This window comes from Canis aureus, chromosome 26, assembly GCF_053574225.1.
Source record: "Canis aureus isolate CA01 chromosome 26, VMU_Caureus_v.1.0, whole genome shotgun sequence".
NCBI lineage: Eukaryota > Metazoa > Chordata > Mammalia > Carnivora > Canidae > Canis > Canis aureus.
In genome coordinates, this window is record NC_135636.1 from 22125974 (window position 1) to 22150338 (window position 24365).

Genomic DNA, 24365 nt, shown 5'->3' on the forward strand with positions numbered 1-24365 from the left:
ATAGTGCTTTAACTTCTTAATTAGCTGCTTGTGTGCATGTTGGTGCTGGGGACACAATGATGAGTAAAACGCCCCAGTTTCTACTGTCAGGGCAGTTCCAGCCCTGTGGGGAGATGGTCAGGCCCACAGTCAGGGAGAGTGTCCATCTGTACAGATTGCTTAGATGTTCTGAGGGGGGCCCATGGAGGCCAAGGTGCATGTAGAGACCTGGGCTGGCAGGTCATTGGGGCCGACACGGCGGCAGAAGGGGGTCAACAAGGTACAGACAACAAGTGGAGTCAGGCCACAGCCTGTTGGAGTGCCTTGTAAGAAATGTTTGGGTTTCAGGTCAGCTTCCCTAGTTTCCTCAGAGCAGTCCTTTTGGAGCAAGGTCGCTCTTGCCTGCTGGCACAAAGTGGGGTGTTTGCCCCTGGTCTGCCCCGACCATCACTACATCAGCCCCTACCCCCAGTCAGGTGCCTGCAGTTCTCAGAGAATTCCTGGGGCTGCTGTTGCTCTCATTTGTGACTGTTCTTCTCTCTGCCTGGACCCTTCACAGCCCCTCCCACACATGTTACCCTGCTTCTTCCCCTTTAATCTAGGTGGGTGACTGCTCCTACAGACCCCCCCTATCTGCATTACCACCGCCTTTGTGTGTGGCCACAGCTAGCTGTGTGCTTCACACAGCAGGAATCCTCGGTACCCAGGACTCGTTTTTTTCTGTCATTGTAAAACAGGAAATCCCTTCACTGGCACAGGAGTTGTCTGCGTTTGTGGTGCCTGGTGCCTCAGCGTCACCCAGAAGTGAGTGTTCACAATGCAGATTGGAGGCCTCATCCGAGACTCTGATTAAGCAGGCCTGGGTGAGATGCAGACATCTCCATTTTTTTAACTAGCACCCCAGGGAATCAAGAAGCAGCTTCCTGGCAACTTGTAGGGTGACTTGCAGAAATCACAGCCAGAAAGTCCTGAGTTGTCAGGGAACACAGTAGGACTGCAAAGAAGGAGATCCTGGAATGTTTCCTGGAGGAGAAAGTATTTTCTCTGTGCCTGGAATGAGGAATACAAATGGAACATTGGAAGTGAGTTAATGACCGAGAGAGCAAAGGCTCAGAGGCAAGATGCTGCAGTGCAGGTCTGTAAAGGGCCCGGAGCTCTGGTCTCCTGGGGCTGGACAAGGAAACGGGAGACCTCTAGCAGAGTTTTAAAGAAACGGTTAGGTGAGTTTTTTTCCCTCCATCCTTGGTCTGGAGCCTAACATGGGAGCATGTCATGACAACCATGCCTGCCTGTCTGCTCAGATTTTTTTTCCCTCAGAACATCTAGTGACACGGTTAACCTTAAAAACTCATCTGCAAAAACCTACCACTTCTTCCTGTGTTTAAGATTTCTGTACGCGCTATGGCAGCAGATTTTCCCTGTAAAAGAACTAGCAGGAAATATTTTCGACTCTGTGGTCTTGTTGTAACTACGGGACTCCACCACTGTAGCCCCAAAGCAGCTGCAGACAACTGGCGAAGATATGGGAGTGGCTGTGTCCTGAGAAAACGTTGCTCACAAAGACGAGTCATGAGCCAGTCCCTGGTGTAAAGAGAGGCACAGTTTAATTAGGACAAAGTAAAAGAATAGACAGTCTTGTCTGCATGGGGAGCCCAGGGACCTGAAGTGGTGATAGGCATGTGACTGCAGTATAGAGAGTAGAGCCCTGGGATTGGTCAGCTGTATGCTGCGAAAGGACTTAAAAAAAAAAAAAAAAAAACACACACACACACATCAGATGACAGTATCTTTATCCTCCTCCATCTTTTTCTTAGAAAATTGGCTTTGTATTTAGGGAAGTTCTTGTTTGATGAAATAATATGTTTTTGTCACAACTTTACCTAAGAACACTTCCATTAAGCCGCTAATTTCTGCTGCCAGTTGTGGAGACCACCCTGGGGCACTTCTGCTGCTTGCTGTACAGTGTGGTCATGTATCCTCCTGCTCGTACTGCTTGTGGCAGATGGTGTGTGTGGCTGGACAGTGAACATGTGAGCTGGCATATGTGGCCATTTCCAGAGCATCCTGGGAGACCAGGGCAACACATGTGCAGATTTTCTGTGACCACCTGCTTTCAAAGGAATTCAGGATCCCAGTGACTTGAAATGAGGGAACTTCTTGGTAGCTATGTTCTCAGGACTTTTGGTCAAAGTTAAGCTGTAAAACGTTTGCCCTAAACGGTGCCCAGATCCAGACAAGGTCAAGAAGAGTTCATGACATCGGGGGCGGAACCCAGAACCAGTCTACACTTTCCTGTCCAGTGAGTCACCAGTGCAGTGTCGATTGCCCTGTTCCTAGGACAAGGCCTCTGAATGCAACCCACATAACGTGGCCCTGGGATGTGTTGCTTGAAATCTGAGACAATAGTAAAGCAGATGTTATTTGGGCCATTTGAGACGACATCCATTCCTGATTAGATGTTGACCTCCCTTTACCCTTTTAAGACATTTATGAAAAGTTACCAAATCAAACAGGGTTTTTCTTTGATAAACATTCCCACTTCAGGTGACCTTCACTTCTACTTTTGATGCTACTGTGCTCTGGGCTCAATTATAAATAGGCGGTTGGTGGAGGGCATGCCCATATGAATGACTGCTAACAACACATCTGGTTTGTACTGTGTAGCCTGCCTCTATGCCCTAGAGCCAGCATCCTGCCTACTCTGAATTGATTTCCTTGCATGAGTAAAACAGCCAGGAGAACAAAAGAATCTTGACCCTGTATCTGGCACAGAGAGGTATGTGCTGCCTCTGGGCTTATAATGTGGCTGCTTATCCTTCAGCCAGAGCCACCTTCTCGCAGCCCATTTCCTGTCCCAATCTGGGCAGGACTCGCTGTCGGAATGCAGAGAGGCGAGTGCTGAGTTCCCCGACCGCTGGCCAGGACACTGATTCAAGGCTGCCAGGGAGTATTTCAGAAGTATCTGGACATCTGGGAGTTCCCAGCCCTGCACACAGTTGTTTTTATATTTTACCCAGAAAATAGTGTTAAAAATAGCAGTCAAGTTCTTATGTTAGCCTGTAAAGCTACCTTTATACAGCTGTAGCTGAAATGCCTTCCACTTTCAAAGAAAATGGCAAATTTTTTGAATTTGAGTAGTTCAGATGTTTAGAAAGTCAGCATGAAGTATCTAAAATGTAATTGAATGGTGGCATTTGAGGATTGTAGGCAGGAGATTTAACAGAGAGTCCATATGCTTCCTGGGTCTGCTTTATTTTATTTAAAAAAATATTTATTTTGAGATAAAGGGGCAGAGGGAGAGGGAGAGAGAAATAAAGCAGACTCCTGGTGAGTGCATACACCCACGTGGGGCTTGATCCCAAGATACTGGGATCATGATGAGAGCCAAAACCAAGAAGTCTGATGCTTAACCGACTGTGCAACCCAGGTGACCCTGGGTCTGCTTTAAAAATAGGGTTTAAAATGCTTTTTGAGTATTGTTTGTGATTAAGCAGAATATTATGTCTACTGTTGATTTATAAGTTACGGTTTTTCTTTCCTCAATAGCTCTAGATCACTAACACAATTATGATGCTTATCCTCTAAGATTTTAGGGCTGATTTGATTTACAAAATGGAATGACGGGAGAGATTTTTTTTTCTCTGTGATAACCAATAAGGATATAAAGGTAGGGAGGAGGGGAGTGGTAAATGGAAGAGACACCGATGTTTAAGAAGGTGATCACAAACTCAGCAGGGAAGTGAGACACCCAAACACCTGACATCCTTTACTCCCAAGGGGGAAATGTGATGGCAGGGCCTGGGCCTGGTGTTGGGGTGCTGGCACTGACCACAGGGCTCCCCCAGGGCCCTTGCTGGGACTGTCTGTGGGGAGAGCAGCAGGAGGGGAAGACGGAGAAGCCGGCGGCCCTGGCTAAATGGTGGAGATCTGTGTGGACTGGGGCTCTTTCTCCCTCACGTGCCTGCATTTACTCATGTGCTATGTTCTATGGAAAAGACTGTTAAGCTGTCAAATCGTGAACTACCTTGGTAGTTCCTGATGCCGTGATCATGGTTTTGGTCTCGTTTCTTTTAGGTTACCCCTGTTTCAGGCCAGTGCTTTTGCATTTCTGGCCCCTGCTCGAGCCATCCTGTCTTTAGATAAATGGAAATGTAACACCACAGGTAACTGCAGTTATTTCCACGTATGTCATTGGGGTCCCTTAGCACAGGTGATAGAAGGGAGGCCTGGATGTGCTGCCCTTGGCAGCCTTAAATCCTTTCTGGAATTGGGCACAGAACACACAAACCAACAAACCGCTTAGAACACTCCAGTCTGTGGATCGTGTTTCTGTCTCTCTCTCTCTCCCCACTTGTTCATCCCTAATCCCAGAGCAAATAAGGACCAGAAAGGACCTCATTTCTCTATGCTAATGAAATTAATAAATATGGGAATGGACTAGAACAACATTGTGCTATTTTTCTGCCTCTTTCTTTCAGTGGATTTTATGAACCACCAATAATCACTCTCTTTGCTGCGTCAGCATCCCTTCTCTGAAACATCTCTGCTTTTTGAGGATCTGGCTGCTTTGGTTTTCTGCAAATGACTTTCAGTCCCTACCCCTTTGCCCTCTCCATTAGTGATTACAGAGATCCTTAAATAACCCGATACAGTCAGGGAAAAATGAGATAAGAGGTTTGAGAAAATCAGATAGACCTGTTGTACTCTCAAAATGCTGTTAGACTTTTCGGTTCTAGGAGCAAGGTTTTCCAACCTTTGTTTCCTTCCTTGCTCCTAGGAATTAGTTTGTGACCACTGATTGGATTTAGGAACTGGAAAAGGCCCTCTGTTTTAAAAACCTCAGTCAGGCCACCTTGCTCTTGGGCATTTCACTTAGCTGCTTGCAAAGGTTGGTCTTCGTGTGAGGCTGGCACTAGCAACATGCATCCCCAGTTAAGTCATCTTTTGACATGCTGGGAGCGCTCAGTCGATGAATAAATTTGCTTCCATTAACATTGGGGAATCTACCTTTCAGTATGGTAAAGCTATACTGTGGTAACTTGAATTTTAGGGAGGGGAACTTTATACATAAAACAGGGAGGAGATTTCTTCTTACAAAGAGTAAAATGAATATATCCTGTGCAACATTAGTGTCACTCCAAAAAAATGTTGTCTTTGTTTTTGTTTTCAAGATGTTTCAGTGTCCAATGGAACCACAGAGCTGTTACACACAGAGCACATCTGGTATCCCCGGATACGCGAGGTAAAAGAGGAGCATTGTCTGCTTGTGGCTTCATTGTTGACTGTGTCCAAGAAATTGTAGTTACTTGCACTAAGCCCTCCTTTTCCTTTTCAGCTGCTGACATGTTTATTTCTGTTGTGAAACTAAATTTAGATGACGTCACCGTAAAACAAAGCATGCAGAAATGCTTTGTGCAACCAGACAGTATTGTTTCTTGCCCTTCATTCCTTTCCCCGTCTCCTCCTCCCCCACCCCTTGTGCCCCTCCAGTGTGACCGGCCGAGGGGCATGGCTCCCTTGGAAGGAGCTATAGAGACTTGCCTGGAGGCAGCAGAACTCTTCATCCCAGGCTGCATTTGTTTGTGTGTATGTGGAGAGAATTAAAGCTGCTTGTCTGCTGTGGTGCACTTGAATGAAACAGGGCATGGGAGTCCTCAGACATGAAGAATGGCTTACAGCTCATCTAGATCTTCTCAAACCTGGAAGATATTTATTTCACCGCTAGTTCAGAATGGGCACAGATACAGCTGTTATCCACAGTAGAAACATTCCTTTAGAATTTGTGTCGGTAACACTATCTTCTAAATGTCCCTCAGGGTCTCACTCTAGAGTCTGTGCTGTAGTGTCCCTCTGAGGCTGGGTTTGAATGTCCTATGTCTTGAGCGGGAGTGATAAATCTCTCTAGTCTGTGGGGAGGCAGGTTGGCTGTACATCAGTACCCATTTCTGTAATGCTTCTATGTCAACCATGTCGTTCATAGGTTGGCTAGACCCCATTCACCCTACTCGTTTCTTTTGGGGCCTCAGGAATATTCCATCTGTGTCATGCCTGTTAGGTAATAACTCACTGCTTGGCAGAACTTTCCAGTGTGGTTGCAGGTGACATTTGAAGTCTGCGATCTATAGGCAGCTCACTCTCCTGTCCGTGTCCTCTCTCTCATTCTAGATACAGGGTGCCATCATCATGTCCTCACTGATAGAAGTGGTCATTGGCCTCCTAGGCCTGCCTGGGGCTCTGCTGAAATATATTGGACCCTTGACTATCACACCAACGGTGGCTCTCATCGGGCTGTCGGGCTTCCAGGCAGCAGGAGAGAGAGCGGGGAAGCACTGGGGCATCGCCATGCTGTGAGTAATCTAGACCACTTAGCACAGACTGTCAGCACCTCCCCTTCCCCTTCCCACCACCCAGGGCAGCCTCTATTTTAAAGTAAGAATAGTCTGGCAGTTTAATCTTGATTTGTTTCTTTCCAGGAAGTTATTGAAGGGTTTAAGCCCCAGAGATTGGGAAGTGACATGCAGTCAAGGTATTCTAAAGACCTGTTTGGCAGTGATGTATATAGAGAGATTTGTAAGGTTTCAGACTTTAGGAAGTGTGTGTAAGATGGTGGTGGCATTAGTTTTTAACTTTTGAGGTCATGCCAAGTCTCCTGCACATGAGAGGAAATACGAGAAGCTGAATCCTTTAGATGAAAACTTGGGGGGGGGGGGGGGGGCTTCTGGATTGGCAGGAGACCGAGATGCTGCAGGAGGGTCTGTTGGCATTGAAGGAAACGTGACTCCCCAGGCTTCTGCACACATCTGTGGGGAGGCCATGGCTCCTGCCAGAGTCCTGCCAGTCATTGCTGGTCCTTCAGGATGGAACTTCAAGTCTATTAAATATGTCACTTACCCCTTTATATGTCGTCAGTAATGATATCGAGGACTTTGATAATATTTTAAGGTTAGTTTTTAGAGCCATGGAATTCTGTATGCCACAAATAGAACCTCACATTCTTTTTGTGTTCCTGGAGAGTGTATATAAGAGTTGATCTTGTCACAGGGAAATGGTTCAAAACCTGGAATTTTGCCAACCAACAAGATTTCTAAAAGTAAATAATAAAAGGGAATTTCCAGTTGTTTTTGTTTTGTGAGGTCTTCTGTAATTATTAAACAATAAGCAGCACCTCTTGAGCCCATGCATTAGTAGTGCTTTGCCAAACACCCGTGCACACTGTAAATTAAGGTAGGCCCCAGTGTTATTCCCATTCAATAGCAAGAGGGGCAGAGGCACAAAGATGCACAGCTAGTAAGTGGTCAGCATGGCTTTCAGAACCCAAATAGTCTGACCAGAATTTACCCTATAACACTTAAACCTGCCTATCTATTTTGGAAAATGGTGAGCAAGTAAAATGCATCCTTGCATAGTTATAATCCATCTATCCTTACAAATTAAGGTATGTGAAAATGTCCAGGATTGTTCATGGGCGTGTAGAAGGGCATGGAAGAATGTTTGTTCAGGGAAATGCAGTAAGTTCCAAGAAGGAGAAAATGTAATTAGCATCATACAGTAAAATTAGAAGTCAGCAGAAAAAGGGTGAACAAACTCCCAGACTGCTGAGAAGTTGGAAAACAGAGATTATAAATGACTCTATTATAAATGACTCTTAGAGGGGAGATTGAAACTTCACAATTACTGATAATGTAGAAGATGATGGTGAGAACTGACCAATCCCACAGAGCAGTCAGAAAAAGGTACAATCTTGAACACCTGGGTGGCTCAGTCTGCTTGTCCCTCTCCCTCTGTTCCCTCTCAAGCTCTGTCTCTCAAAAAAAAAAAAAAATTTTTTTTTTAATAAAGATTTTATTAATTTATTCATGAGAGACACACAGAGAAAGGGAAAGGCAGAGACACAGGCAGAGGGAGAAGCAGGCTCCATGCAGGGAGCCTGATGTGGGACTCGATCCCAGGTCTCTAGGATCACGCCCGGGGCTGAAGGGGGCACTAAACCGCTGAGCCACCTGGGCTGCCCACAAATAAAAAATCTTTAAACACACACACACACACACACACACACCCATATAATCTTTAAAGCAAAGTACATGAAGAGCTTATCTTTAGAAACTTGAAAAACAGGATAAAAATGAGCCTAATAGAAGCAAGGGGTCAAAAATTAATACAAATACAAAAATATGAAACATATAGAAGTGAAAAATCCCAATGTTGGTTCTTTGGAAAATAACATGTGAACACACTTTTGACAAGGTTAATTGAGCAGAGAAGGGAGTGAATGCACAGATGCAGGATAAAACCTTAGATCCAGAAAGGAAGGGTTATAGCTATGCTCCCTGTCCCCAGATTTAAAAACAGCAACAACAGCAACGGCAAATTAATAAAATGGGTGGTTTACAGAAAAGCATAAAAACCAAAAGGGACTCCTCCCCAATTACTGACCACTAAATGTTGGGGTTCCTCAGAACCTGATCCCAAGCAGCCTCCCCACCACATGCTTTTCCCCCAGGAGGCCTCATCTAGTGCATGGCCCCAGCAAACCTTTTACACTGGTGACTTCACAAGAGCCTGCAGCCCAGACCTCTGGACACCAGACTTAGAGTCCAAGCCCTGGCCTGCACCCTCCAGTTGCTGTTACACAGGACACCTCAAACTTCAAAGGGAGAAAGCGTTAAGCTTTTGACTCTCTCCTTGCCCCTGGACCAGTGCCCTCCTCCTGCCATCCTGTTGTCAATAGGGGCCACAATCACATAGCCAGCTGATCAGCTGGAAACCCTGCTGGTGTCCCCGATTCTTGGCTTTCTCTCTTCCTCATGTGCAGGCCATCTTTCTGCCTCACCTCCAGAGTCAGTCCCCCACTTGACAATCTTCACTGTGGGTTGTTGCTTCCAAACTGGTCTCCAGCTTCTCTCTTGCTCCCTTCCTGCCTGTACACAGCCCTGTGAAGTACTAGGCCACTGTTTGCTCCTGTCTCCTCCTTTTGAAACTGCACTTGGACCCAAGCTAGAATTTTGGAGGCTTGTGGGTCTTCTCATTGTGTCTACAACCTCCCTTGCCATCCCTCGTTCTGTTTACATCTTGCACTGGGCACTTGGGGCCTTTTTACTCTGGAATGTCCAACTTTTGAGGGGTGGGGGGCAGGTGGGGAATGATCTTGAATTATTTCATGGATGCCTTCCTCCCTTCCATTCTTCTTATCTCTTTCTGGAACTTCTAGAATATTGGACCTCCCAAATGCTTCCTCTGCTTTCCGTTTCTTCACGTTTTTCTCTCTTTGTGGGAAAATTCCTCAGTTGTATCTGTGCATCCTTCTATCGAGCTTTTCTTTTCTGCTCTCATGTTTCTTAGTTTTCACCCTGCTTCTTTTGTACTTGAGACGCCATCTCTGTGAGGGCGAGGCTTCTGCTCAGTGCTAGTCCCTACGGTACCTCCAGCACCTGGCTCACCACCTGTCAAGAGCAAGTGTTCAATAAGCACCTCATAATAAGTGAGTGGGGGACAGGGATATGTGAGTCCCACCCCTGACCACAGGAAGAGTCAGGAATGCTGTCAGAGGATTTTATCCCTAAAAAAAGTTCTGAGCTACAGTTGTTAGTAAGTATATTATATTTAAAGGAAGAGAAAATTCATGCACTGGTGAAGCGGTTCTGGCACTTTAAGAAACAAGGGAAACTTCCCAGGCAATTTTATCTCAATGACAGATCCTGACAGAGCAAATACAAAAGGGAAAGCTTGGACCAACATTTACTTTCCTCCCTAGAGTTGGTATAAAGCCCCAAGCTGAGTTCAGATATGTTTAGGTTAGTAGTATGCTAAGGCTCAGTGTCTTTCTCTACTTTAAGTCTTCTTGTGATCTTTTTTTTTTTTAAAAAAAGGTTTTATTTGAGAGAGAGAGAGCGAGAGCACACGGGCACACACACAAGCAAGGGAAGGAGCAGGGAGAGAGAGAGAAGCAGACTCCCTGCAGAGCAGAGAGTCCCCACTTGGGGCTCGATCATGGGATCATGGCCTGAGCTGAAGGCAGGCATTTAACTGACTGAGCCACCCAGGCACCCCTCCTTGTGATCTTTCAAAATGTAAATGTACAGAAGACTCTTCAAAAAAAGGCCTTGGTGTCTAGCCCTGTGCACACAATTTTTTTCGTGCCATATCTATTAACATATCTTAGAAGAATGTTCTTTGGAATATTGTTTGGAAAATGATGCTATAGATAATACTAAAAAAGCCAACATATTATGTTTATCACTTTAGAAACTCAAGGATGATTAAATATTAGAAAATTTATTATTAAAATTCATTATGGGCCTATGATGGATTTAATTAATAACATAATGACAACTAAATCAGTCAAATTCAATCTGTATCTCAGCTTCCAACTGTTAACAGTATGGGAATAGAAGGATGTTTCATGAATAAGATTTTTAAGTGCCTTATCCTTTAATGATGAAAGACTTAAATATCAGGCCTGCCTGCTGAAATCAGAAACCAAGATAAGCATGTTTATTTTTTTAAAAAAATATTTTATTTATTTATTCATGAGAGATACAGACTGAGAGAGAAAGGCAGAGACACAGGCAGAGGGAGAAGCAGGCTCCATGCAGGGAGCCCAATGTGGGACTCGATCCCGGGTCTCCAGGATCACACCCTGGACCAAAGGCAGACGCTAAACCGCTGAGCCACCCAGGGATTCCCGATAAGCATGTTTATTATTACCAGTATCATTTAAGGTTGTTCTGGATGTCCAAATCCTTGAATAAGAAAATGAAGTAATGTGGGTCATTCCCAGAAAGGTCAGAGAAAAGGGAACGATAACTCTCCTATAAGAATTTAAATACATTTCAGAACCTAATAACAGCGCTGTGGTCCTGGGGACAGGATAGAGCAGAATGGGAGGGATAGAAACAGAACCAAGAAGAAATTAATATTTAGTGTATGATGGCAGTCATACTGGAAATCAGGGGGGAATAGAAGAATTACTTAAGAAAAACTAGATAATTATTTGGAAAGAGTTTATATTCCTAGTTTATATCAAATTACAATTTAAATTGAATTAAAGACTGAAGTATAGAAAGTAAAACAATAAATGTGCCCAAGAAAACCTACATAAATATTTAAACAGGATGGGGTGGATCTTTCTTAAAGCAGATAATGAAGAGAAAGATTGATAGATTTTACTACTGATGCATTTAAAACTCCTATCAAAACCCACTGAAGCTAAATTATAAATGAATTTGGGAAAATATTTATAACATGCCATTAAAAAGGCTAATGTCATTAATTTATAGTTTCATTAAAAGAGAGAGTCTTGGTGGAGTAATGAGTGAATGATGTGATATAAGCAGCCATTTAACGAAAAAAAGGAAGTAGAAATAGCTGATTATCATGTAAAAAGGGTTACCCTCCCCAGTTCTCAAAGTACATATTCACAGGGATTTTTTAAAAAAGATTTATTTATTTGAGAGAAAGAGACTGAGCACACATGTAGGGGAAGGAGTAGAGGGAGAGAGAATAATGAAGCAGACTCCCCACTGATTGTGGCGCCTGACACGGGGCTTGGTACCAGGACCCTAAAATCATAACCTGAGCCAAAATCAAGAGGCAGCTGCTTAGCCGACAAAGCCACCGAGGTGCCCCTTCATAGGGATTTTACTAGCAGTGGGAGTAGTGGTGGTGGATCAGATTGTAGTGACATGGTTTCTTAAGTCAGCCAAAAGAGGCACATTTAGAGACAGATTCTCAAGGGAGGGCAAATGGGGTAACATTTCCAAGCCCGTGCATTGGTCCCGCCTGGAAACCATTTTTCTTGAGAAAACATTATTTTGATTACTTATGTACCAAATTTCAAACCTATTTAAGGATAGAACAGTGTAATGAACCTCCATGTACCATCACCACATACTCAAAGAAGTCTCGTTTCCTCTCTTCCCCCAAAATATGTTAAAATTCTAGTTATTTGAAATTTAACAGTAATTAAACAGAGGAAATCTAAAGTAAGGTAATAGTTCCTCCCACCCACTGCCACCCCTCCAAAAAAAAAAAAAAGTCATGATTAACTAGTGAAAAGTTAGTAATTGCCCTCTATGCATAAATACAGTGCATGTATGCAGCTTTACTGTGGTCATCTGCTTTTCACTGTTTGTTGGGCTCATCTCTCCAAGACAATGTGTTTAGATCTATTCCATTCTTTGTAAATTGAACAATGTTAAATAGTATGAAATGGTGTAAATTTATGAAAACATTCCTCACTTGATACTCATGTTTGAAATACTTGCTGTTGTAAATAATGCTGAAATACCTACTATTATGTGTCGTGTAAGGAATGAATATTCAAATAAATGACTACAGTTTTTTAAATGGATGAAGTTGGTAGAGATTTAAAAGTATAAGATCCTATGGGGCACCTGGGTTGACTCCTTTGGTTAAGTGCCCGGACTCTTGATTTCTGGCTCAGGTCATGACCTCAGGGTCCTGGGATCCCTGCTCAGTGGGGAGCCTGCTTGTTTTCCTTTTCCTGTGCCCCTCCCCCTACTTGCTCTCTCTCATTGTGTCTCTCAAATAAATAAATCTTAAAAGTGTAAGACCTTGTATTGCAGTGAGTAGCAAGTGGATTTGTTTGTCTCTGGGTGGGATTGTAAATTCATCCAACTTTTATATATTTGGCAGCTTGTATGAAAAGCTTTTCAATAAAGAAAGAAAAGCTTTTTAATAAGGTGTTTACTGTTTGACAGACCCATTCTAGTTCTAGGAACCTGCCACAGGGTGATGTAGAGACAGGTACCAGGAAAGGGTAATCTATCACAGTTGTTTATGTTGTTCCTGCTGTCACACCATATGGAAATTGTGGAACAAGATGTGGTATGTCCATAAGATGGAATGCTAAGTAGCCACTAAGGTGCTGTTGCCCATTTCCATCTGTTGAGGTTGTGGCATTGCAGGGGCTATAAGCTAGTTGGTAAGTACATAGTGAAATGTGATTTCATTTTGGGTCAGATGATGACCTATTGGTGCTCCCAGGGCAAGGGTGATGTCAGGCAGTCCCATGTCCCTCTCTAACCCCAGTGCCCCAGACCTAGTGACGCCCTGTAAATATCCAGAGAATGAAAGCTATTCAGAATCTATAGACCAGAATGTTATATAGTTATTACACAGGGGTGGGATAATGTGTAATCTTCAAGATTTTATCTTTTTGTTTCTCTGCCTTTTATAATTTTCCTACATTTTAGTCTGCATTACTTGCATAATGTTCGTAAGGTAAAAGGTCAGCAAACCAGTGGTTGGACAGAACCCTGGCCTGAGGACATGAGGCTGGCTCATCCTTTCCCCATCTCTGAGCCTCTGCTGCTGCCTCTCTGCTATGGGACTGCCTGCCCTACCTGCCCCACAGGCCTGTTAAGGATAAACAAACTAGAAGGGGATGGGTTTTAGAGTGGCAAGAAGATGGAGTGTTCGCCTGCCTAGTCTACTTGCTTCATTTGTGCTGCCGGATTTGGCCTGAGGTCTGAGTGTCCTTCCTGGAATTCTGTGTGTGTTCCCCCTCCCCTTGTGGATGTGCTTTGAAAAGTGAACACTGCAGCGCAGGTGATAACAGTCAGGTGGGGGTGTTGCCTGAAATAACGATAATAGACTTGGGGGCTTTTGGGATCTTATAGTATTCACTTTGAAATAAATCAGCATTTTTTGGAACTTGAAAATTCTATGTTGACCTAAATTTAAAGTACACCAGTTTTAGTACCTATCATTACCATACCCATCTTTTTGTTAAACTTCACCACCTGGAGGGGAATTGAAATAGCTTGGGCACCATGTATAAATTTCCAGCCTTGAGCTGGTAGTGGCTCAGTGACTTTGTGTTTGGGCTGAGACTCCCATTGCCAGGTGAGCAGAGCACTTGAGTAGGTGGGGAGAGGATGGAGCAGCATAGGCCTGTTCTCCACCTGGCTGTAGACCACATGCCTTGTCAGGAATGTGACAGTGAAGCTGCACTTGACCGGCTGTCAGCGAAGCTGATAATTTCATCTCCACAATTGGAGCTGTGCCCAGGAACAATTAAGCTGAGCTTTGACTGGAACCCATTCTTATGCCAACTCTCCCTCCCTCGGGTTGTAAGTGAAAGAGTGCTTCCCTGTGGGTGATGAAACACATCGTTGTACCTTCATTGTGTCAGCGATGGGAAGCCATCCCACAGCTGCCACACTTGGTAGCAGACAGATGAGGACGTGTCGGGTCCTGCTACAGGGGAGTTACCTGACATCGCTGACTCCCGTGGTCCTCAGTATAGTTGGGTCAGGAGTGTGGGACTCAAGGTAGAGAGCCTTCTGAGTCAGCGCCAGCACCCCTACCCTTACAACAATGTGGCAGGGTAGTTCAGAGCCCAGGCTGTCGAGCTAGACCCCCTGGCCCACCTGCCCTGCAAACATGATTTTGGCTGCATGATTTTGGACTGCTGGCTTTGGGACTTGGATGGTCATAGAAGCCACTCCTGCAGAAGGCTGGGATGATGGGCAGGGCAACCTTCACATAATGTCTAACACAAGCCTCTCAGGGATGTTATTAGTGTTGAATTCTCTACATAGCCTTCTCAAATATTGAAGCTTTTTGAAAGCAGTTTATGCTTTTGATATGTAAATCAGAAAGTATGGAAAAATAGAAGAAAGTTCTCAAGACATATTGTCACCTGCAGTCAATTCCTGTGAGCATTTTAGCCCCTATCCTCCTTACCTATTTGCATGCATGCATGCATGTGTGCATGCCCGTGTAGCAATTGCTTGTTTTGTAGTTAATTCATAGTTGTGATTATAGTATGCATTGTCTTGTATGTGGTATCTTTTTCCCTTATGCAGTGTGTTCATCTCTCATGAGTATGTGCATTCTTTGGGTTTTCTTACTCTGTTAAGGAAAATATAGCCTTATTTTCCTTATATGGAAATTTCATATGGCAATTTCATTTAGTGTCAAGATATGCTTAGAACTATCTTTCCAAAAATGGCATTTCCAAAACATAGGATTTTCCAGATAACAGTTAAGAGGACTAGCAGCTTTGTAGAGAAATGAACATATATGGTCAGTTTTGTTGTTGAAGCATTGAGTATTATTTTAAAACACAGTCATAGATCCATTAACCTAGTTTATTTTCTCTTTCTCTCATCAGGACAATTTTCCTAGTATTACTATTTTCACAATATGCTAGAAATGTTAAATTTCCTCTCCCAATTTATAAATCCAAGAAAGGATGGACCGCATACAAGTTACAGCTTTTCAAAATGTTCCCTGTGAGTAGTCACTTTTGTTTTTCTGACAATATTGCCTTTGTTTATGTGAAAGGAAGTTTTAAGCAGATCTTCCTGGGGGAGCTGTGTCCAAGTGGTGACATCAGGGTACTAATAACAACCAAATTGTCATGGGTTAAGGTTTACCAGTGGTAAAAGATTTTGATTCTGAAATCCTTTCAGGAGTTTGAAGGAGGACACTGTTCTTTTTTTTTTTTTTTTAAATTGGAGTTCAATTGGCCAACATATAGCATAACACCCAGTGCTCATCCCATCAAGTGCCCCCCTCAGTGCCTGTCATGCAGTCACCCCAACCTCCCTCCCACCTCCCTTTCTACTACCTCTTGTTCGTTTCCCAGAGTTAGGAGTCTCTCATGTTCAGTCATCCTCACTGATTTTTCCCACTCATTTTCTCTCCTTTCCCCTTTATTCCCTTTCACTATTTTTTATAGATGACACGTTCTTGAGGCAGAGGGAGATCTGTGTTCTCATGGCCTCTGCAAGCGCATCATCCATTATTATTTTCTAGCCTGGCTGGGGATTAAAATAACTTTACCTACATAAAACTGCTCTCTCTAAATGCGATTCCACTCAAAGAATAGGCTCTTAGCAAAATCTATAATGTGTTTTTTTTTCTGCAAAGTACTGTGAGTGGTAGAAGTTCTGGGGTATGATACTCAGAGCATAGGAAGGGGTGTGTTTTGCTAGCATCCACCACCTCTTTTGGCCTCATGGAGCTTTTCCCTTTGACCACTTTAGATCATCCTGGCCATCCTTGTGTCCTGGCTGCTGTGCTTCATCTTCACAGTGACAGATGTCTTCCCTCCCGACAGTACAAAGTATGGCTTCTACGCTCGAACAGACGCCAGGCAGGGCGTGCTCCTGGTAGCCCCGTGGTTTAAGGTCCCGTACCCGTGTAAGTATTCTGATGGCCAGAGGAAGAGGGGTCAGGACCTCACAGGAGCCCCATTTAGAGGAGCTGGAAGGTGACAAACGATTCTGCAGCTTGAAAAGCCTTCTTTGTCCTAGAATGTCCCTTGAAGGTCTTACCATTTGAAGGGTTTGACAGCGGAAAAGGGGAAGGGCCCTGTCCTCAGAGGGCTGTCCTTAATGCTCAGAGACTAGCAAGTTCCTCTCTCAGATTAATTGGTTCTTTTGGTTCTACTGGGATGAAATCCTGGACAAGGAGTCTCTTGCCAGGGTTGAGGAAGGCAAGTATAGAGCTGCCTAGTACCTAAGCCGCCCACACTGAACAGGCTTGAGTGAGAGGGACCTGAAGATTAGCAAACTGACTGCTCAAGCATGATGGGATTTGTGTAATCTTTTAATGGGTAGCTATAATCTTTGTTTTTTATTTGGTCGCAGCTGTCAGAAGTAAACTAATACTCACCAATGGGTGGAAGATGGCTCTTAAGTTATAATTTAAGTGTTGGGTAACTCTTGGCAAGGTGTGTGGGGTGAGGGGTGCAGACCCAAGCTGAGGTTATCACTTGGATTTACAAGTGATACTTTCTAGGCCCCAGCCCCAAAAGTGACTTGAGTGAATCCAGTGGTTATTCATGCTTGGTTGTTCTTTTGTAAAGACACCATTCCTGGCACTTGGACCTTTTAATCAGAACCAAAACCTGGCTTTGGTCCGGTGGTGCTGATTAATTCTCCTGCTGCAGCCACATCTTCACATTTTATGATAGTAAGGAGAAAAAGCCGAAAAAGCTGAGAGTATTAAGATTGGGTCAAAGAAAACTGTTCTGAGCATGTTAAATGACCGTGATGTTGGTAGTTGTTCCTTTTATCATTGACATGTTTATACTTTAAAAAGCTCACTGTTTATAAAATAATGTTCTCGTCAGGTCATTTGGTCTAAGCATGTATTTATGTACACCTGTCCCTTTTCCCAAAAAAAGAATAAATGCATGGTTTGTAAACAGACATATAATCTGAGATAAAATGAGATTAAATCAGTTGACCAGGCAGTTAAGGGGAGGTGTGGGAGAGCAGGTAGGAGGAAGCCCCATGGCACCTGCTGGGAGGGCTTCTCTGCTGTGCAGGCCGGTCCCAAGATGAACACAAATGAGGAACACAGGAAGAGTAGCTGTGCATGTGCTGGGAGACCAGAGATCTCCCGGGGCTCTCCCAGGCCCATGCATGAGGAGACCTGAGCGAGTGGACCAGGCACTTGGCACCAGGATGGCAGCCAGTCTGTCAGCCCTTAACTGCCATGAGCTGCTATATTGCCACAGTTTCCCAGACAGAAAGGCGCCTCCGGAGAACCAAGAGGGCGCATTCTCTGACAGTTTGGCTTAATCTGGAGACAGGTTTTCAGATGTCTGTGGCAGTGGTCCTTAGTCTTTTGTATGATAAAAATTGTTAAAATACAGATTTGAAGCCCAAGATGTCAACAGTGCTGAGGTTGAGAAACTGCTGTAAAGTAACAACGTAAGTTAGGTGTTCTAGTTAAAAGGGGAAATGAAATAAGACAAAAGGCTGGAAGCCAGCAGGATTTATGTGCGTGCACACGCACACACACGCACACACAGGCATGCAGGTAGCTGACTCTTGAACAGATGCGGGGGTCGGGTGGGGAGGTGGTGCACCCCACCCCACAACTGAAAATCCGCCTATAACTTCCTTCTCCCAAACTTCACTATTGAGAGTCTACTTTTGATCAGAAGCCTTACAAATAACATCAGCAGTCAATTAACACATTTTGTATGTTACATGTTTTATATACTGTATTCTTACAAAAAAGTAAGCTAGAGAAAAGAAAATGTTATTAAGAAAATCATAAGGGAGAGAAAATACATTTATACCACTGTACTGCATCTATTGGGAAAAACCTGCAAATAACTGAACTGGTACAGTTCAAACCTGTGTTATTCAAGGGTCAGCTGTAGATAGAAACGATCTGAAGGAAGAGGGATCGAAAATGTAGAAGAGTACAATTTAAAATCTTGAAGTAGGGCAGTCCGGGTGGCTCAGCGGTTTAGCGCCGCCTTTGGCCCAGGGTGTGATCCTGGAGACCCCGGATTGAGTCCCACGTCGGGCTCCCTGCATGGAGCCTGCTTCTCCCTCTGCTTGTGTCTCTGCCCACCCCCCCTCTCATGAATAAATAAATCTTTAAAAAAATAAATAAAATCTTGAAGTAAAAAAAATAAAATAAAATCTTGAAGTAGATGGAATAAAGATTTTAAAAATCAAAGTTATGGGCTACAGGAAAAAGGGAAAAAATAAAACAGTAAGGAGACTAAGAAAATAAAAGGCAGTTTCTGAAGAAACAATAAACAGCAAAATAAGTATCCCCCCCCACCACCGCTGCCAACCAACCAAATCAAGACACTAAAATGAAACCATAATGCTGTCAGTAACAAGGTAACTCTATAAAAGATTATTTAGGAAATATGAAGATGATATATGAATATAAATATAAAGAAAATATAAAATGTTGCTGGATAAAGAAAAATATGCTCCTAACCCACCTGGGAATGCTGTGGTGACCAAGCGCCCCTGTCTGCTCCCAGGCAGAAGCAGTCTGCCCTCACACACTCCCAGGCTTGTCCTGTACACCTTACTTCATGTGTCCTCTTTCTCTTTCCAAACCTTGCATGTAGCTGCTCCTGTTACCTACGAGACACCTACCTAGCCCCCACCCAGGTCCCCCGGTGTAGCTTGTGTGGCTTGCCCAGCCTCTCCTAAACCTGCCTTCTCCATGCTGTTCTCACCTTCTACTGAGCACCAGCCTGGTCCTGTGCACCCTCCTGAGTCTCTCTGGACCAGAACGGAGCCTCTTCCTAACTTATCCTTGTGACCAGTGTGGGTTGCCTTCATTTAAAGTCTGTTGTATTCTTCTAGATCTTTCGGTGTCCTGATCCCCCAACTACTGCTGGCCTCTGTGCAAGATCATTTAACACATCTTTGTCACTATGCTTTCTATTTAGTCACTGTGTGGTAGCTAATGGTTCAAGGAAAGAAGGCACATTATCAAAGAAGTCTCTTCTTTCTAACAGTAAAAGTGCCTCATGCTATTTTTTATTAAATAACATCCATGGCCTTCAATGTCCAAACAGCTATTTAAAAAAAAAGTGACCTAGGGACTTCTCTTTGCTTTCTTAAAGGAACCTATGTAATTTTCCATAACATGGTTTACTTAAAAATAGTGCTGATTTTACATAAGAGGGTTGTCTGTATCTTGTGGTTATGGAATGCTTTACTGCTGGAATTTAATTTTAGCTGGTGACTTTCACTGCTTTTTCATTTAATGCCACTCCCTGGGCAAGATCACCATTATTTTGTGCCATGCTTTGTGCAGCAGGGTTAAAAAAAATCCTTCTGATACAAATATCCCATCCAAATAGGAATTTCTACCCCAGCAGTCTGTGTTAAATTGTAATTTAGTAGACCCCGAGCATGGCTTTAAAGCAGGAAGAGAAACACCCTCTTCTGGCCACTTTTTTAATAAAGATGGGGTACAGACCAGTCCTGGTTATGACCACCTTCATCCAACTCAGGAACTATCCCTAGGCATCTGTTGCACTGATGAGTGACATTTAAAATAAGATTTTCCCTGAGCCTCAGAGTCTGAGTGTGTCATGTATTACTGTCTGATGTCCTGATTACTTTTGCCTGCCCTCTTTTGCCTTCCCTAGTTCAGTGGGGACTGCCCACCGTCACCGCAGCTGGTGTCATCGGCATGCTCAGCGCAGTTGTCGCCAGTATCATTGAGTCCATTGGGGACTATTATGCCTGTGCAAGGCTGTCCTGTGCCCCGCCACCTCCCATCCACGCAATAAACAGGTACGTTCCTCAGAAAATGGAGTTCTTTCTTAGGCCCAATGCCTCATTACTTGGCTCTGGTCTGGTTAATCTTGGAGAAGAAAGCGAGTTTCAACATGGAAGCAGACAGGGAGCAGGGCTCTTTATTGGTTGTCTGTCTTTGGACAGGTCACTGCTCCCGTGTTGCTCTCATTTTCTCATCTGTAGCATGGAGTGCATCTCCCACCCTTCCTTCTGCCTTGACAGGCCTGTAAGATGCTCTCTCTGAGACCATGAAAACAGATGCAAGACACTGCCCTTCTTCTTTGCTTGGTTTGGGGTCGTGGATGGATGTCCCCTTTGATTTCTTGTCGTCTTTACTGTTCTTAGGGGTAAATGCTGTGTCATCTATTCACAGTTAAAATTCATATAGAGAAAGAGACAAGAAAAGCAGGAATAGGTAAAGTCTGCAGAAGCTAGAGACTCATGGGCTGTGGGGTTTATCTTCTCAACACACCTGGTCTTCAGTTTCTGGATGCTGAGAGTGAATTGGACCTTGTGGAGGCCACAGAGAAGAGTGCAGATCAGCCCCCTTTGCTCAGCCAGCTGCTGCCCTTCTGGAAGGGATTGCGTGTGATGAGCTCCAGTGGGCTGGTGTCTTAGCATGTCTCGCTTTGGTTCTGTTAGTGTTCACACTCCTGGTTTTTACAGCTTTCTCTAATGGGTGTTGCATACGATTGAGTTATTTATATATTGATCCTTTAAAAAGCTCCAGTTTTGACCAAATTACAAAGCATTCCCTTCCTGATGAAACTATGTATTAATAGTAAAGGAATCAGATCAGCAGACAGCACATATTTGTCTTAGATCCCAACAAATGGCTCTGATTTCTGGCTGAAAGCCTTTAATTTGGAATGATTTTTTAAACACCTTTGTCTAATGTGTGGTTCACAGAAGTGCTTCTCACAGTTGAATGAGCATGAGGGATCCTGTTAAAATGCAGGTTCTATTTCAGCAGGTCTGGGGTGGGGCCCGAGACTATGCATTTCTAACCCTTCCCAGGAGTGTGGAGTCTTTCTGGCGGTGCATGGCACCTTTGGGCTGCGGCCACTTAGAGCATATTTTAGAGTGTTTCCCCCATTGAATGAATGTTTCTCTTTCCCCCATTCCTTTACATTTTAGGGGGATTTTCGTGGAGGGTCTCTCCTGTGTTCTCGATGGCATATTTGGTACTGGGAATGGCTCTACTTCATCCAGTCCTAACATTGGAGTTTTGGGAATTACTAAGGTACAGATATTTTTCTCATTAAATGGTTGGGCCTCTAAGTGTTGATCCATTTTATCAATTGGTCTAACCACTTGTGAATTCTAAAAGGAAGGCTTCTGATTCTGAGATCATCTTCCCCCTCCATCTTCTTTTTCTCATTGATGGGTTTCTGGAATGCTGATGGGGAGATCTCCCTCCCGTGGCTGCCTGGATAGCTTCACTGCTTCATAGGCATTCCACAAATACTTAATAAGCACCAACCCTGTGCCAGGCTACTGTTCTAGGCACTTGGGATACATCAGTGAATAAAACTAAATTCCTGCTGTTGGAATTTATATTCTAGACAGAGGAGGACAAACAGCATAATCAATGTGAGAAAAACACAGGGCAGGAGGGGGGTATCTAGAGTAAGAGCTAGTAAGTGTGAAATAGGATCAGGCTAAGCCACCCTGAGATGACCTTGTGCAAGGACATGAACAAGGCAGTTGGAGGGAGCCGTTCAGGCCAAGGACATGGCCAGTGTGAAGTTCTATCATGAAGCTGTGTTGGGAGAGCAGGCCCGCATGCTGCCCATCTGCAAGGAGGCCAGTGGGGCAGGAGCAAAGTTTGGGGTGGGGGGCAGTAAGAGCAGGGGACATCCTTCAGGTAACTGAGGACCAGGTCACACCGACCCCATAAGCTGCCAGAGATGGGATGGGGATCCTCCAGGCTGTGGCTCCATGATGTTTTTTGTTTTGTTTTGTTTTGTTTTGTTTTAGAGAGCATGTACGCTTGTACACATGCACACACAAGTTGGTGGGGAGAAGCAGAGGGAGAGAGTGCATCTTAAGCAGGCTTTGTGCCCAGGACTGAGCCTGACATGGGGCTCCATCTCACCCTGAAATCATGACCTGAGCCTAACTGATTGAGCCACCCAGGTGTCCCTTCATCAGGGTATATTTTTAAGACTCATTTTAGCTATTAATGAGAGTGGACCTTGGGGTCAGGGGAGGAGGTGGAAACGGGAGCAGAAGACAGCTCTAGTTTTAGATGTGAGATGATCCCGCTCCTTACAGGGAAACATAAATCTTTTTTTTTTTTTTTTGAAACCTCAATCTTACAGTAAATGTGGTTTTCAAAGCAGCAGAGGCCTTCTCCTTCAGACAAAATCATGTGCGGAGTTTTAGTGGATTTGACAAGCCACGGTGAATTCCCCAGGTTGAGCAGGACCTGGATTCAGAGTCCTACCTACCAGGCTCCCACCACTTTCTAACCAGGCATGTGACCTGGGGCAGCCCCACCCCACAGTCCAGCTTCCCTAAGGAACCTGCTCCTAGGCCTTCCAAAGTTATTACTGAACTCTAGATCCCAAATGCCTTGGACCAGAGTGCACACTCTGCCAAGCTGGAAGGTGCTCCCCACCCCACCCCACCCCCGCCCCTGTTGCTGTACTCTGGGTAACTAGAAACCCAGACTCTGCTTGCCATCTGGCATGGTCAGCTTGCACTGTAGGTCTCCCTCACCTGAGCCCTGTGTCTTGAGAACTTAAGGGTGAGCTGCAGCCTTCTAGAGCTATGGGACTTCTGTAAAATTAGAAATACCCCTTCCACATCCCCCCCCCACCCCCACTCTCCAAAACTCTATAACCAGATAAAAAGAAACTAGAGACTTAAGTTTGGTTAATCTTGACTGTGAATCCAGGTGAAAAGGGAGCACAGTGCATACCTGACACGTTCATTTCCCTGAAAGTTGGGGCTGTCGCAGAGCCCAGCATCCGGTACATAGAGCTCTGCCTGGTGCTTCCGAGGGCCCTCACATGGTGTGTCCTCCAGTATCAGTGCTGGGTCCTATCACTGCCCACGGGGAGAAGCAGATGCCGAGCACACAGAGCTAAGGACTATGCCTCTTTAGCCAGTTTGCTGTCATGACCCTGTGGACAGACCTATAACTAATATGAAATACCATCGTAGTAAAAGTGTTGTGGACAGAGGGACTCTTAGAGGAAAACAGTTTAACAAGCCAGCTCCTTTTCTGCACCCCTTTAAAACTGATCATCACATCACTTAATATAACCAGGGTCACTAGGGAGTAGGTGATGTTGCTCAGGTTCCATTCTGAAATGCCACTGAGGTGGTTTGGGGAATAATTATCCTTATTATGAATTGAATGGTGCCAGTTTATTCTGAAAATAAAGCACCAACCTCCATCCCTGGCAACCTGCCAGCACTTTTTAATGAGCTAATTGATCTTCCCTCTGAACTCCTTTGGATTACTATCTTGAGGCAAAGGTGGCATCCATTCAGGGGCCTGGAATTGGTTTTCATTGCCCTGACTCACAGGAGGATATAATTGAGCCATCTACATAGCTGCCTTGGGGTGGGAAGTGGGACTTAAAGCACAAATTTCTTTTTGGTCCCAGCCCTGTGGCCACTGGAAGGAGCCTATCCAGGAGAAAGGAGGCAGGAGTTGGAGGCTGTATTCTGACCCTCAACCAGTGGAAGGACTTGGAACTAGTCACTTTTCTGAGCAGAACTCTCAGCTCTGAAATCCAACGGTCTAAGACCTGGGTCTGTGCCGTCCAATTTGATAGTAGCTACATGTGGCTCTTTTAAGTTTGTTAGTTAAAATGAAAAAATAAGTTCCTTTGTCACACTAGCCACATTTCAGGGGCTCAGTAGTCAGATGTGGCTAGTGACTGTCAATGGGCAGCACAGATACAGGAGACTTCCATCCTTGTAGAAAGTTGTACAGGACAGCACTGGTCTGGGACATTGTGTCATTCCAGGGCCTGTAGAAAGAAGGTGATCTTTGGTTCTTCCCAAGGATCTGCCTCCATTTCTGGCAGCTCCAGTGCTTGCTACTCTTTATCGGGTTCTGACCTTTTCTATACCTGGAGATTCTTTCCTCTTTGATCAGGAGTTGAGGCTGCCAGCTACCCTGTTGTGTGTTTGGAAGCCCTCAGGTGGGATTCCATGTGCAGGACTTCTCTTCTAAGTGTGTTCCAGGGTCTGTCCCACAAGGAGGGATGGCATAATGGGGTGGGGGAGGTGGCTTTTTGGAATTCCAGCCCTGGTGCCCTAACCCTCTCCCAGTCTGACTGTGGACAGGTTACATTACCTCCCTGAGTCTTTATA

The 24365-nt window shown here is 44.5% G+C and overlaps 1 protein-coding gene across 9 annotated transcripts in view; it reads left to right on the plus strand.

Annotated features, from left to right (window-relative positions):
• Window positions 1-24365, plus strand: part of SLC23A2 (solute carrier family 23 member 2) — a 141902-nt gene that overhangs the window by 104857 nt on the left and 12680 nt on the right. For all 9 annotated transcript variants that reach the window (XM_077872312.1, XM_077872310.1, XM_077872315.1 and 6 more), the window contains 7 exons: window positions 4054-4142; window positions 5151-5221; window positions 6145-6326; window positions 15119-15239; window positions 15996-16152; window positions 19880-20027; window positions 21168-21273. In XM_077872312.1, coding sequence (XP_077728438.1) covers window positions 4054-4142; window positions 5151-5221; window positions 6145-6326; window positions 15119-15239; window positions 15996-16152; window positions 19880-20027; window positions 21168-21273 — 874 coding nt within the window. The remainder of the gene's footprint in view (window positions 1-4053; window positions 4143-5150; window positions 5222-6144; window positions 6327-15118; window positions 15240-15995; window positions 16153-19879; window positions 20028-21167; window positions 21274-24365) is intronic.